Source organism: Equus caballus, chromosome 19, assembly GCF_041296265.1.
Source record: "Equus caballus isolate H_3958 breed thoroughbred chromosome 19, TB-T2T, whole genome shotgun sequence".
Classification (NCBI taxonomy): Eukaryota; Metazoa; Chordata; class Mammalia; order Perissodactyla; family Equidae; genus Equus; species Equus caballus.
In genome coordinates this window covers 54,180,300-54,196,659 of record NC_091702.1, presented here as the reverse complement: position 1 = coordinate 54,196,659, position 16,360 = coordinate 54,180,300, and the positions used below count along the sequence as shown (strand labels likewise).

Here is a 16,360-nt window from a genome sequence, read left to right as displayed (position 1 = left end):
TTAGTCTCACTTTTCAGTATTAACCTGGCCAAATGTGTAAATAAGAGTGGTCATAACTGGTACACATTACTGAATTTATTATTAAATAGAATTCTAAGATAACATTTTACCTATTTTGAGCTTCTTGATCATTTAGCTGAATGCCTTGTTCTACGCACTGGATAAATGTGAATTTCCATGGTCTTTGATTTCATATATCTCTATGTGGTAGAGTGGATTATCTTCCCGGTAATAGGATTATACACCCATACTCTTTGCATGTGATTTCATATGCCTCCCTGTGGAGCCTCCTTCTCCCCTCAATGACCTTGGGTTTGGCCCAATGACTTGCTTTAGCCAATGGAACGGTAGTGGACATGATACAAGCAGAGGTTTCAAATGGATTTACGTAACTGGGTTTGGCCTTTGTACCTCAGACATTTGCCAGGTGAAAAGCATGCCCTGAATTACTTCTGGAGCCAGAAAGAGAGGCTGTGGAGAGACCTGAACCCAGTCCACAACTGGCTCACAGACATGTGCATGAGAAATGAATGCTTGAGTTGTAAGCCGCTGACGTTTGGAGGCTGTTTGTCACACAGCTTTATTGCAGCAGAAACCTGACTAATATACCTTATGGTAATTATTTTGCTCTTTATAAAACACTGCTAAAATTCAGAGAGGCCTCTATTCATCTTGCCTTGGAGGTCCAGAACCAAAAATTTACTCTAGCTTTTTCCAACCTATTCAATTACAGAAGTCTTTCTCTACCTTACAAGACCTCATCTAAACTCTTATCCAAAACAAATAAATGCAAACACTCAATTCACTTATCTTCCTGGCTTTTATGTCACCAAACAACCCTCAAAGCCCAGTTGGGTATTTATCCAATTTGAAAAGTCCATTTTCTAATTGTGGGGGGTAACAGTGTGACACTATACCTGGATGTTTTGTTTGCTTTGCATTCTCAACCTTTTCCAAGGCTCCAGACCTTTTTTCCTTAGTAAGACTCTTTCATAATGTTTTTTGGCTATTGCTTCCAGCTGCTGGTTCCTCTTAATTCTCTTCTGCTTCTCTAGTTCCTTCTGGAAAAAATAAAGAAGTAAAAATGCTGAAGAGGGACCAAAATGGTGACACAGGAGGCTCTTGAACGTCCCTCCTCCCACGGATGCCCTGAATGTACAGCTACACAGGAAGCACAATGAGCTATCACCTCACACCTGTTAGGATGTGTATTATCAAAAAGATAAGAGATAACAAATGCTGGCGAGGATGTGGAGAAAAGGGAACCCTTGTGCACTGTTGGTGGGAATGTAAACTGGTACAGCCCCTTTGGAAACAGTACAGAGGTTCCTCAAGAAATTAAAAATGGAACTACTGGATGATGCAGCTATTTCATTTCTGAGTATATATCCATAGGAAACAAAATTACTCTCTCAAAGAGATACCTGTACTCCCACGTTTAGTGCAGCATTGTTCACAATTGCCAAGGTATGGAAACAACCCAAGTGTCCACTGATGGATGATGGATAAAGAAAATGTGGTATAAATATACAATGGAATATTATTCAGCCTTAAAAAAGAAGGAAATCCTGTCATTTTTCACAACATAGATGAACCCTGAGGACATTATGCTAAGCAAAATAAGCAGAGACAAAAACAAATACTGGTGGTATCACTTATATGTGGAATCTTAAAAAGAAAAAAGTTTGAAATCACGGAAACAGAATAGAATGGTGGTTGCCAGTGGCTGAGGGGTTGGGGAAATAGGGAGAGCCTGGAAAAAGGGTACAAACTTTCAGTTATAAGATGCGTAAGGTCTGAGGACCTAATGTATAACATGGTGACTATAGTTGATAAAACTATATTGCATAATTGAAATTGAAATTTCTTAAGAGAGGAGAGCTTAAGTGTGCTCTCACATATGTGAGGTGATGGATGTGTTAATTAACTCGATGGCGGGAATCCTTTTATAATGCATACGTATATCAAATTATCATGTTGTACATTTTAAGTATCTTACAATTTTGTCAATTATACTTCAATAAAGCTGAAAAAAAAAGTAAAGTAAAAATGCCATGACCAAAAAACTATGAATTTCATTTCAACAATTGGCTAATTAATTTAATTTGAACATGTAACCACTATACAGAACTCTAGAGCATTAAAAAAAAGCAGACAATTCTGCTAAGAGGGTCAGGGAAAGTTGGTCATGAGTCCTACCGGAATCACGGCTATGCACATTCCTGGATTTATTCAGTATTGTTCACGGCAATGATTTTACATCTCATCAAGTTACTAAAAAGTAAAACATCCAGTTAGGAGAGCAATCAGTATCCTTCCCTCATTATTATGGAAAACCTAGTAATACTGCCCCTTCATTTAGATTATGCATAGAGATTTGTATATAACTAACCCTATTTAAAGGTACTCCATACTCCATTAAAAGTCTAGAAGAATATTCTTACACTGAGCTGTTTTTTTGAAGTAATGAACAATATGTCCAGACAAAAGTTAGAAGCACTTGATCATCATTAAATGGCCCTCCCTCTTCGCGGGGGAGACACATTAACCCTCCCCGTGCTACACAGAGAAGATCCAGCCCCAAGCTGCTCAAAGAACTGCAGCCATGAGGGCTGCCCGAGAAAGACGACAGAAACTTAATGCTTTACTACACAGATGTCAGGATTTCTCCTATTTCTTTTTCTCTTTTTAGTGAAAATAGGCTATAATAAAAGTGAGAGGAAAAAACTAAAAACGATGAGTGGTAGCAAGTGACACCTGTTAGGAAAGTCAGCAGAGCAAAAGCCAAGACTTCAGCCTGCTGTCACAGCAGTTGTCATCCATGTAGCATAAACACAAACACATTTAATTTAAGCTCCTTTTTCTTTATTTCCCACAATTTCACTTCAGGAAAAGGGTTATGGTGAATCGGCTGATTCTCACAAGCTACTTAACCACTGGAGCCTTCTGTGAGAAAAAAATAAGAAAGCGAGCGCCACAACATTCTAACATGGAAGGGAGCTCTGCTCTGATCTTCCAACCCAGGCTACCTGTTTTCTGTACAAACTCCTCAAAACGAAATGTCCATATTCTCTGAAGTGTTAAATCAAAATTACACTCTTTATTCCTGACACCGACATGCTGAAGTGAATGGCCAGAAAGAAAAATTATTTACGAGAATTTTCTTATGAGTAACAAGCCGAGGGTTACATGGGAAGGAAAACAGAAACTGGCCACTGTCACATCCACCGAAACGTCCTCGTCACATCGAGGCAGCAACTGCACCTTGCAGACAGGAACCTGACACAGACGTGAGCCTCTGGAGAAGCCCGCAGGCACAGCCAACCCTGTTCACACACACCTAAGTTATGGGGTAACGATCTTCCCAGAATCACAACTCTACAGCTGGTGTTGCAGGCTCCAAAGGAAAACTATATTTGGATGGATTGTGGGGGAAAAGAGACTTTTTTAAATTCTACTTTTCCATGGAAAAATAGAAAGAAAAACATTTAATAAATTAGAGATCTGCCTGAGCCAAAATTTTGTATTTTAACACAGCAACTTAATTTAAATGTGTATCTCCTCCTGTGATGAAGGATTCTGCAATAGAGTTGGTTGCGTTTCATTAATATTACCATATTTTCCATTTCCTGGTATATAACATGTCTATAATAACACCTGCATCCAAGATTTGCTGGGAGGATTACATGAAATGCTGCTGTCTGCTTTGGGTTGGCACTTATAGTGGGGATCTAGGCAGCTAGGGTGTCACAGAGCACAGGTCACTCAGGCTAAAAAGGGATAAATCAGCGTATCTTTCTCATTTAAATTATTCAACAAATGACGTGCAAAAATGAAGACTCATCTGAACGTGTATCTATAGCCACAACTACTGCTTTGAGAGAAAGACCAGGAATCACAGCAAGAGTTAGGAAGAGAACAGGGCAGTCGACCCCATGCCCAAACTCTCTGCTTCCGTCCATTATAAGCCACCCTTTCACTGTGCTCTGGAACGTAGTCCCACTTACGCACTTCTGTAATTTATAGCCTCTGCTCTCTTAGATCATGAATTTCTCCCTCACTACTGGATAATTCTCATCAATATGCAAATATATGCTGGGATCTCCCATCTTTAAAAAACAAAATAAAACCAAATAAAACCAATCACCAACAGAAAAAAAATCCTTTTCGGATCCCATGTGACCCCTATTACACTCCCGGTCTCTATTTCCTCACCGCTTATTCCCTCGTCAACTCAGTGGAATGGGGCCCCTTCCCAGCACCCACTGCAAACTCTCTTGATCACGAATGATCTCCATGTTGCCAAATCAGAGTCACCTGTCTGCCCTCCTTTTAACTGACCTCAGCAGCACTGAGCCCAGTTAACCACCCTGCTCACTTCCAGAAACAGTTTTTTCTCTTAACTTCTCAACAAAACCTTCTCCTGGTTCTCTTCCTACTTCACTAGCTCCTCATGCTCTGAGTAATCATTCATATATCTGAGGACTTGTTCCTGGACCCTCATATTTCTTCTCTATCCAGACAATCTCCCAAGTTGATTTTATTCACTTCTAGAGCAATTAAAAACATTGAAATGTTTTTGACTCCAGATTCCTTACTATAATCTTGACGTCAGGTTTATATATTCAGCTGCCTACAGACATGTTCATTTGGATGTTTAATAGGCATCTCACATTTAACATGCCCCTAGTGGCCCTTACAGAGGCCTCCTCAGCATCCAGCAGCTCAAATACTTCCTCCTCAAAGAGACCTTTCCCATCTTGTGTCCCCATTACACCTCTCCCTCCCTACTCTGTAGTTGTTAACTTGTTTATGGCCTGTTTTCCCAACTAGCATATAAGCTTTGTGAGGGCAGGGCTGTTGTCTGTCTTCTCCACTGCTCTGTTCTAACACCTACAACAATGCCTAGTACATAGTAGATGCACTACAGATATTTGTTAAATGAACACATGTGCTTGTTAAGCAATTATGGAAGACTTCAAATCTTGCCTGGTCTTCTCTGATCAATTTATCCTTTCAACCAAACTTCATCAGCTGTCTATCAACCAGAAACATATTTATACAGCCATAAAAGTTATTGCTTGATACAATTATCATTATTAATGATACAATTATCTTTATTATTACTGGAAAGTAAGCTTTTAATAAAAACAGAGCAATGGGATGTTAAGAGGAGCTTAGATTTTTATTTTCAAAAGGTCATTGTGTGAGAACTGTGAGTGGCCATCTTAGTGCTATACCTGAGAGGCTACCCTTCAGGATCACGGGGACACTAAGCCACCACTTGGACCATCACTGACCATCCTGTCCCAGGTAGTACTTCCTTCCGTTACTACCATGGCCCCCTCTCTGAAGAATGGAGCTCTTCTAAGTCCTGGGGAATTGCAGGCAACAAGAATCTTTCACAAAGGGCAGCCACGTCTTAACTCTGAACCACTTCTCCCTGAATATGTAGGACAAATTTTCAGGGGCTTATCCCTGAGGAATTCTTTCAGTTCCTTTATGCTAAAACTGTTGTCACAGAACTTATCTTGAATTTTCTATCCAAAGAAATATAGGTGATTACCCTAGAGATCTTCTTTACCACATTAACAGTACGGTTGCTCATCTACATAATTAGAAAATATGGTACCTTTGTTGCGCAATTTGCTGATAAACTTAATGAGCAAAAAATTCCCCACTAGAAGAGGTGAAGCAGTCTTCCATCAAACATATCCAGAAGGCAGCTGATCTGGAGAAGTCAGAGCAGGCATTAGTTTGGAAGTGTCATTATCTTTTTGATGTCCAGAGGAATAACACTACTTGGAGGTTTCTTTGTAGGAAGAGCTATATAAAGATACAAGGAGGTAAAGAATTGCCTGTGTGGGGGCCAGCCCTGTGGCCGAGTGGTATAGTTCGCCTGCTCCACTTCCGCAGCCTGGGGTTTCGCCAGTTCAGATCCTGGGCACGGACATGGCACCGCTCATGAGGCTATGCTGAGGTGGCATCCCACATAGCACAACCAGAGGCACTCACAATTAGAATATACAACTATCTCCTGGGGGGTTTTGAGGAGGAGAAGAAGAAAAAAAGACTTGCCTGTGCAGAATATGATGCATCAAAAGGAGTAAGACCACAGGATAAACTAGATGGAGAAGCACATTGTGCAGAGCATTTTTGCTCAGAAGCAGGAGGAGACAACTGCCAAGTGCATTTTAGATCTAAAGCTGCTCACAAAGCAAGCTCAAACAGTCAGTCTGTAAAGGCGTCTATCTCAACTGAGACAACTACAAATAGCTGATTTACTAAATGGAAACTAGTCTATGTGACAGAATCTTTTTGTCTGTTGTTGTGGATTGAAGTTACATTTTACTTTTCCTAAAAAGGAAAGATTTAGGCTTGGTATAGTGAAAGAAACAAAACAACCTATTGGCCAGTAATGTATTTTTCATCCTTCTTGTTCTGCATAAGCAGTTTGCTTCCAGCAAGAAAAAAGCTGGACAGATGGCAAATTAATGACTTTTTATGAACCAATCAGAGAACTGAAGTCATTCCCGAATCTGGAGAGACAGGAACCTTCTGGGAGACATGGACAAGCATTTGTTACCTGCAGCAGAAGCCATCACATACCACATGAGCCAGGAAGATGATTAAACTAGAAATTTTGGCCAATTGCTGGAGGCCAAGTGTGGGATAGCATGAGAAGGGTGAAGCTCCCGAGGGACACAGTCCTAGGGAGGTTCCCACACCTTTTTGCGGGCTTTTGCCCTAGGAACTCCACCAGGCTCTCCCAGAGAGGATCAGGGAGAACCCAGATAAAGTTCCCACCGTGATTCTGGCTGGGGGAGAGGAGGAGCAGCCACTGTCAAATCCCCCTAGACCATCCTCCCTTAGGAAACAGAAGGCTTCATCTGCAAGCAGCGCCACCCGAGGGCACTAGTGGAATGCCACTGCAGCAGGGGAAGGGGACTCTGCCCAGACCAGCCCTCTATTTCACCTAAGTGGAGGAGCAACTCCAGAGAGGGCAGGGCATTAAGGTCACAGAGTGAGACAGTAAACATGGAAAGAAGGGAACAGAGGAGCAGGGAAAGGCTCTACCCCTAGAGTAGGAGCAGAAATTCTTCCGAGTCCCAATACAGTGCACTCCAAAGACTGAGATTTAATCAGAACGTTAGAGAATGATCTCCGTTGTCTACACCCCACCAGCATGCTAACAAACCTCCAGTAATAACAGAAGAGTACAGCTGGGAGTGCTGCAAGAGACAGACTCTCTCTGAGGAACAGCAAAAAGGGAAGACCTGAACCCAAAAGAGGAGACAAAGAATTGCTAGAGGAAATTGAAGGCAATGGTGCCCATAGCAACAACAAACCTCAGCAACAGTAACCATAGCAACAACAAACTTCAAACATAGCCCAACTCCTGGCTAGATTAACATAAATCTCCACCTTAAACGTCCATTTATCTCAGTTTCTATTTCTCTAGACAACATGTCTGGCTTTCAACAAAAAAGTATAAGACATACCAAAAGACAAGTAATAAACATAGTCTGAAAAGATAAAGCAATCATATGACAGAGATGTTGGAACTATCAGGGAATTTTAAATAACTTATTATACTAAAGGCTATAATGGAAAAGGTACTCATCATTCAAGATCAGATAGATAATTTTAGCAGAGATATAGAAACTATACTAAAGAGTCAAATAAAAATGCTAGAAATCAAAAACACATGGTAATAGAAATGAAGAGGGCCTTCAATGGGCTTGTTGCTAGATTTGACATATCCAAGGAAAGAATCACATAACTTGAAGTTAGGGCAATAGAAATTACCCAAAGGGAAAGGCAAAGAGAAAAGAGGGAAAAACACAACAGAGCACCCAAAAGCTATAGGACAATATCAAACTATGTAACACAAACATAACTGGAGTCCCAGCAGGATAAGAAAACAAATGGAGAAGGTGAAATAGTTGAAGAAATAATGGGCAAACATATTCCAAAATTACCGACAGACACAAAACTACATACCTAAGAAACTTAGAGACCACCAAGCAGGGAAGACAGACAAACAAACAAACAAACAAACAAACCACACCTAGACATATCATTCAAACTGCTGAAAACCAAAGACAGAAAAAATTTTGGAGGCAGCAGGAGAAAAAAACTGACCTTACGTACCGTTATGGACTGAATGTTTGTGTCCCCCCTCAGATTCATGTGTTGAAGACTTAAGCCCAGTTTGACTGTATTTGGATGGGACCTCTAAGGAAGTAACTAAGGTAAAATGAGGTTCTAAGGCTGGGATTAGTGCCCTTATAAGAAGAGACACCAGGCCCAGCCCCATGGCCGGGTGGTTAGGTTCGCAAGCTCCGCTTCGGCAGCCCAGGGTTTCACTGGTTTGGACCCTGGGTGCAGACATGGCACCACTCATCAAGCTATGGTGAGGCAGTGTCCCACATGCCACAACTAGGAGGACCTACAACTAAAAATATACAACTATGTACTGGGGGCCTTTGGGGAGAAAAATGAAAAATAAAATCTTTAAAAAAAAAAAAAAGAAGAGACACCAGAATGCCCATGGGCTCTGTGTATGCATGCACTGAGGAAAGGCCATGGAGGATGGTGAGAAGGTGGCCATCTATGAGCCAGGAAGAGAGCCCTCACCAGAAACCAACCATGCTGGCTCCCTGATCCTGGATGTCCAGCTTCCAGATCTGTGAGAAAATTAATTTCTGTTGTTTAAGACATCTACTCTGTGGTACTTTGTTATCACAGCCTGAGCAGACTAAGACACCTATAAAGTAACAAAGATAAAAATTACAGCAACTTTCTTGTCAGAAATCAGGCACACAAAGAAAGAACTGAGTGACATCTTTAAAGTGTTGAAAGAAAAAACTGTTGGGGACAGCCCCATGGCCAAGTGGTTAAGTTCGCGCTCTCTGCTTCGGCGGCCCAGGGTTTCACTGGTTCAGATCCTGGACACAGACATGGCACTGTTCATCAGGCCATGCTGAGGTGGCGTCCCACGTGCCACAACTAGAAGGACCCACGACTAAAATATACAACTATGTTCTGGGGGGATTTGGGGAGAAAAAGCTAAAAAAAAAAGATTGGCAACAGTTGTTAGCTCAGGTGCCAATCTTTAAAAAAATCTAAAAAAGAAAAAAAAAAGAAAAGAAAAAACTGTCAACCTAGAATTCTGTATCTAGTGAAAATACCCTTCAAATGTGGAGGAGAAATAAAGACTTTCTCAGACAAACAAAAACTAAGGGAATTCAATACCAGCAGACCTGCTCTACAAGAAATGTTAAAGGAAGTTCTTCAGGCAGAAGAAATATGATATAGGTTAAAAACTTAGATCTACACAAAGAAATAAAGAGCATCAGAAATGAAAGAAATGAAGGTAAAATATAATCTTCAGCTTATTTTTAATTACACCAAAAAGTAACTGTTTAAAGCAATAAAACAAAGTAACCCAATAACAAGGTATTGGGTACTTACAGCATATATAAAAGTAAAATATACAACAATGATGGTGAGAGGCTGAATCTTCCCTGTGAGATGTGGAACAAGGCAAGCATGTCTTCTCTCACTACTCCTACTAGACCTTGCACTGGAAGTCCTAGCTAGTGCAATAAGGCAAGAAAAAGAAACAAAAGACATACATATAGGAAAAGAAAAATAAAACTGCTGTTATTGGCAGAAAACATGGTTGTCTATGTAGAAAATGCCAAAGAATCTACAAAAAACCTCTTAGAACTAGTAAGTGAGTTTAGCAAGTTGCAAGATACAAGGTCAACATACAAAAATGAATTCTGTTCCTATATACTAGCAATGAATAAATGGAATCTGAAATTAAAAAAAAACACTATAATAGCACCAAAAAAAGAGAAGTACTTAGATATAAATCTAACGTAACATATACAAGATATGTGGAAAGCTATAAAACAGTCATGAAACAAATCAAAGATCTAAATAAATGGAGAGATATACTTTGTTCATAGATTAAAGACTCAATGTTGTTAAGATGTCAATTATTCCAATTTGACCTATAGATTTCAATATGATCTCAATCAAAATCTTAGCAAGACTTTTTTGTACACACTGACAAGATTAGTCTAAAATTTATATAGAAAGGCAAAGGTATTAGCATAGCCAAGACATTTTGAAAAAGAAGAATAAAGTGGAAAAATTCACACTGCCCAATTTCAAGATTTACTATAAAGCTACAGCAATCAAAGACAGTAGGGTATTGGCAAAGGAATATACACAAAGATCAAGAGAACAGAATAGAGAACAGAAATAGACCCACCCAAACACAGTCAACTGACTTTTGAGAAAAGTATAATCAATGGAGGTATCAATGGAGAAAAGATAGCTTTCTCAACAAATGATACTGGAACTGGATTTCCATATGCAAAAAAAAGAACTTGGCACATACTTTACACTTTATGTAAAAATTAGCTCCAAATGGACAACAGACCTAAATATAAAATATGAGATTTGTTAAACAAAATATAAGAGAAACCCGAGTGACCTTTGATTTGGTGCTTAGTTTTTGGAAACAACATCAAAAGGCATCCAAGAAAGAAAAAATTGATAAATTGGACTTTATCAAAATTAAAAACTTTTCCTCTGTGAAAGACACTGTTACGAAAATTAAAATACAAGCCACAGACTAGGAGAAATCATTGTAAATCATATATCTAATCAAGGATTTGGTCAAGTTCTTTATATAAGAACTCTTAAAACCCAATAATAAGAAAAAAACTCAACTGAAAAATGACCAAAAGATCTGAACAGACACTATACCAAAGAAGATATACAGATGGCAAGTAAACAAATGAAAAGATGCTCAAAGTAATTTGTTGTTTGGAAAATGCAAATAAACACCACAATGAGATACTACTCACTACACACCTATTAGAATGGCTAAAAGCCAAAAACCATACAATAGGAAATGCTGATGAGGACGTGGGACAAGTGGGACTTTCTGGTGAGAATGCAAAATGGTACAGTCATTTTGGAAGAGAATTTGGCAATTACCTATAGCTCCAGAATTCTGTGAAGAAGATTTATTTTTATTCCTCCACTTATTTACTTAGTCAATCATTTATATTAGTGTGGATTCATGTATATTTGTTTTATACTTTGAGTTATAAAAAATATTATGTTATTTATTTTGCTGCTCAAATTGTTCCCACTTTGGCCACTGGGAGCTCTGTAAGGTTGCCTCCTGTGTCCCTTTGACATGACCCCATCTTTGTTTGTTTTCTGAGCATTTTACTTCTCAACACTGTTCATCTTGTATTTTCACTGCCCCCGCCCTAGAATTAGCCACTTCTCCAAGGGGCCCTAGTTCTAAGTGGTATTTGGAAAGCAAGATCTGGACGGTGAAGGTGCTCATTGCTACGGGGGTGTCATTGAGCCTAGCACCTCGGCCAACAGAGCTAAGTGTACACATACGAGTAGTAAACCATGTATAAACACCTATAATTGTATTCTGTATCTGGATAAACATATTAAACTAAACATGAGTTCATACTGATGTCTCCAACTCTAATCCAGCACCACAGGATTTATTTTTCCCTTCTCTTCTTATCTGTAAATTCCCTCTCTGACAGTGTGAAACCCTGCTCCTACAATACACCATCTATTTACTTAATTTGCTCATCTCCAGTGTACATGTAAAGCTGTTTCAGAACTGTTAACCATACCCCCATGAGAAAATTTACCAACTAGAGTACAGTGTTTACACAGTTCACCCTCCAAAAATGTGAGAAATAAATTTCTGCTGCTTATAAGCTACTGAGTCTGTGGTATTTTCTTATAGCAGCGTGAACAGACTAAGACCCCAGGAAACTGTCACAGACCAGAGGACACTAAGGAGACATAGTAACCAAATGCAATGTGGCATCCTGTTTGGATCAATCAGCATTTACCAAACTTTTTTGCGTGTGTGTGTGTGAGGAAGATTGGCCCTGAGCTAACATCTGTGCTCACCTTCCCCTATTTTGTATGTGGGACGTCTGCCACAGCATGGCTTGATGAGTGATCTGTAGGTCTACGCCCAGGATCCGAACCTGCAATCCCTGGGCTGCCCAAGTGGAGCACGCAAACTTAACCACTAGGCCACCGGGCCAGCCCCAACATTTAGCAAACTTTTTTGACCACAGAACTTATATTTTCTCAAAGCAATTTAATATTTCAGGAACTACTAGCATTATATGGAACACATGTTAGGAAAATGCTACTTTAGAGCCCTCACGTAGTTTTTAAGGGAGGTAACTAAGCTGTTTCTAGAGATTTCTCAGACTGACTTAGCAAAGGATGAATTATATATGCCTTTTGCTCCATGAACAAGATGACTCGTTCTGTGGATACCAGTCAGCCTCTTTCCCCAGCCACTCCTGTCATTGCCTAACGGGCTCATGAACAAAGCGGCCATGGTGGCAGGGATGGAGGTTATGCATGGGCTCAGCAACACAGACTTCCACTCACCAAGGCTGACTGGCTATGGCCGCCGCTAAGTGGCCAGTGTGCCAGTGGCAGAGACTAACTCTGAGTCCCTGATAGGGCACCATTCTCCAGGCTGATCAGCCAGCTGTCAGGTGGCAGGTTGATTATACTGGAGTGCTTCCATCATGGAAGGGGCAGCATTTTGTTCTTTATGGGATAGATGCTAACTCTGGATACAGATTTGCCTTTCCTGAATGCAATGCTTCTGCTAAAACTACCATCTGTGGACTTACAGACCATCCTGGACTTACAGAACGCCTTATCCACCATCACGGTATTACACACAGCACTGCTTCTGATCATGGAACTCACTTCACAGCAAAAGAAGTGCAGCAACGGGCCCATATTCATGGAATTTACTGCTCTTACCATGTCCCCCACCATCCTGAAGCAGCTGGCTTGACAGAATGGTGGCAGAGCCTTGTGAAGACTCAGCTGCAGTGCCAGTTAGGTGGCAATATCTTGCAGGTCTAGGGTAAGGTTCTCTAGAAGGCTGTATATGCTCTGAATCAGCATCCAATAATACGGTACCATTTCTCCCATAGCCAGGATTCATGAGGGCCAGGAATCAAGAGGTGGAAGTGAGAGTGGCATCACTCATTATTACCTCCAATGACCCACTACCTAAAGCTTTGCTTCCTGTTCCCACAACTTTATGTTCTGCTGGCCTAGAGAACATAAGGTCCCAAAGAGGGGACTGCTTCTACCAGAAGACACAGCAATGATTCCATTGAACTGGAAGTTAAGAATGCCACTCAGCCTCTTTGTGCTTCTCATGCCTCTGAATCAACAGGCAAAGACGGGAGTGATGGCTGACTACAAAGGGGAAATTGGATGCCTGTTCCACAATGGAGGTAAGGAAGAGTGTGTCTGGAATACAGGAGACCCCTTGTGATTAAGGTCAAAGAGAAATTACAACGCAATCCAGGCTAGACTACTAACGGCCCAGACCCTTTAGAAATGAAGGTTTGGATTATCCCACCAGGTAAAGAACCATGACCAGCAGAGGTGCTAGCTGAAGGCAAAGGGAATAAAAGTAGGTAGTGGAAGAAGGTAGTTACAAATACCAGCTACAACCACATAACCAGTTACAGAAATGAAGACTATAATTGTCATGAATATTCCCTTTTTATTTTGCTATGAATATATTTGTGTGTGTGTATATATCTTTGTTTTCTTTCTTCTTACTCCCTTATCGTGTAACATAAGATGTATTGACTTTATATCATGATATTTAAGTACTGTTAATTTTACATCACAGTATTTAGGTTATGCGATATCAGGAGAAGAGTAAACATTACCAAGGACTTTACCTCCTCTTCTGGGGAATAAGTTAGTGCATTTTTTATTGTACACAGGGTAGCTGTATCATGTTAGGAAGAACTATGATCTTCTTATTGTCTTCATTTGGAGACTAAGTACGCTTTACGGAGATGCACAGTGGTGCCACGTTGACAAGGGGTAGACTTGTGACGGTTAATTTTATCGGTCAACTTGATTGTGCCACAGAGTGCCCAGATTAAACATTATGTCTGGGTATGTCTGAGGGGGTTTCTGGATAAGATTAGTATTTGAATCAGTGGACTCAGTAAAATAGATTGCCCTCCCAAATGTGAGTGGGCATCATCTAATCCTTTGAGGGCCAGATTAGAACAAAAAGGAGGAATCTGCCTCTTTTTTCTTCCTGCCTGCCTGCTTGAGCTGGGACATTGGTCTTCTCCTGTCTTTGAACTGGGATTTATGCCACTGACTCCCCTGGTTTCAGGCCTTTGGACTCAGACTGGAATTACATCACCCACTTTCCTGGGTCTCTGGCTTGCAGATGGAAGATGTGGGGCTTCTGAGCCTCCAAAAGCATGTGAGCCAATTCCTCCTAATAAATCTCTTCCCATACATATATCTTATTGGTTCTGTTTCTCTGAAGAACTCTGACTAAGACAATTTCCAATTCAAATCTCTTTTCCATAAAAATGCCTCTAAGTTCTCCAAAATCTTCATGGATCTTACCTTGTATGACTCTCTTGATCTCTTTTGATCTGTGAGCCACAAGACAGCATATGCTCTACTCTACTGTCTCTGACAGGTGTATATTTTTAGGCCCTATCTTTACAACTAGAATTTAAAAGTGTTGAAAGTAAGAGTTTTGTCTCATTTCTTCCTTGTGCATTTTCTTCCATTTGTTCATTGTCTTTTAATTCACTTATTAACTCATTCAACACATTTGCTGGGTTCCTACTATACCGCAAGTACCCTGCTAACCAATAAGATAGTGAGCAATACCAGACCGTTCCCTTTACTCTTACAGAGACGGCAGTTTAGCTGGGGATGCAGAAATGAATAAAGCAACCACAAAACAGAAGCATAATTACAAGCCCTGTGATACTCTAAAGGAAGAATACTTCACAGTCCACAAAAGGGGGACCTAACCTAAGCCTGGGTGGAGAGGAGGCTAATCTGGAGGAAGTCCTATTTGAGCTAGGATCCGAAGAATGAGTAGGTTTCATTAAATAAGGTAGAGAATAAGGGTGGAGGTGAGAGAAGAGTATTCTAGATGGAAGTTCTTCCCTGGGGAAGGTGCACAGGGCCACAGTATTGCACACAATAGACTTCAGGAGACAGTGACTGAACGACACTACTCACCATTTTCTTCAGTCTCTTCTCTTCTCGTCTTTTCTCAAGCTGAGCCTCCTTTTCTTCTGCCTCCCTCTTCTGACGCTCCTCCTCTTGGGCCTTTAACTGGGCCTGATCAAGATTAGAATACATAAATATAAGAACCCTCTATTTGTATGGAAACGAGACCTTTTACGCTGAGAAAAGTCAGGTATCTAGCAAAGTGCCTGCCCCATCTTTGAAAGAAGCCTGCGCTCTGTGAGAGAAGTAGAAACCCTGACCAGCAGTTAGCCAGCCAGTGTGTAACTGAAAACTTTCTCCAAAAGAATCCTCTGCTGCTCGGGAGGGTGAGATTAAGCATGAAAAAGACCATTAACTTTTCATCATAAAATGATTACTTTTTAGTTCTTATTTTTATCTGTGAAATACTAAGTCCAAACTATATACAGTGTGGGAAAACTTTTTCTTTTGTTTCACCAAAAAAACCTCCAAATTGTTAGAACTGTTTTTCTTAGTAGGTACAAAATTTACTTCTGTCAGTCTAGGTCAAAACTTTGGAAGATAAAAGCTATCCACCTTTGCAAACTTAGCAAGTCAGACATCTACCTATAACATGTCGGTCTTGGTTATGTGTAAATCTTCCAATTTGCTAGCTCCCATCAACTTCTGTAACACTTCCTTCTTGTGAGAGTAAGAATGTCGATATTTTGTCCCTTTATGTTGCTAAAATTGTAACAGATTTCATGCCAGTAGGCAAAAAGCCATTTCCAAAGTTGTTTTAACTTCTTGTCTCAACAGGCATCATTTTTAAATAAAGACCTATACAAATCCTTTTTCTTGCCTCAGTTTGCATTCTTGATTTATTACCAATTTCTCCTCTTCTTGTTTTTGCTTCCTCTCTGTCAAGATCCGCCTACGTTCAGCTCGCAGAGCTGCTCTCTCTTCCATGGCTAGAAAATAGTAGCAGAGTTCTAATATCAAAAATATGAGGAAACTGCAAAAGAAATGTTTCCATTTTACAGTAAAATTTAGTGTTATTGTTAAGGTCTTCTTGTGATTGTCCATAATCTCAGAAACACATATATATGTATGCATAAAGTTTATATAAACATATAAACATGTAAACTGTAAGTGTGTGTATGTATATATCTACCCCCTATAGGTTAAAGAGCTAAAATCCCATCCTCAGCACCTATGAACAATTTGAGATTATGTTTCTGTTTACATTTCTATTAGAATAACTGTTTACTGGTTT

General features: G+C 40.2%; 1 protein-coding gene and 1 pseudogene across 5 annotated transcripts in view; one reads left to right on the top strand and one right to left on the bottom strand.

Moving 5' to 3' along the window:
* The window catches only part of CCDC191 (coiled-coil domain containing 191), a 69,128-nt gene that overhangs the window by 10,073 nt on the left and 42,695 nt on the right, over positions 1–16,360 (bottom strand). For all 5 annotated transcript variants that reach the window (XM_014732878.3, XM_070242758.1, XM_001502814.6 and 2 more), the window contains 3 exons: positions 15,973–16,055; positions 15,136–15,237; positions 918–1,061 (listed from right to left, as the gene is read on the bottom strand). In XM_014732878.3, coding sequence (XP_014588364.3) covers positions 918–1,061; positions 15,136–15,237; positions 15,973–16,055 — 329 coding nt within the window. The remainder of the gene's footprint in view (positions 1–917; positions 1,062–15,135; positions 15,238–15,972; positions 16,056–16,360) is intronic.
* Positions 1,786–6,919, top strand: LOC102149940 (ATP synthase F(0) complex subunit B1, mitochondrial pseudogene; annotated as a pseudogene).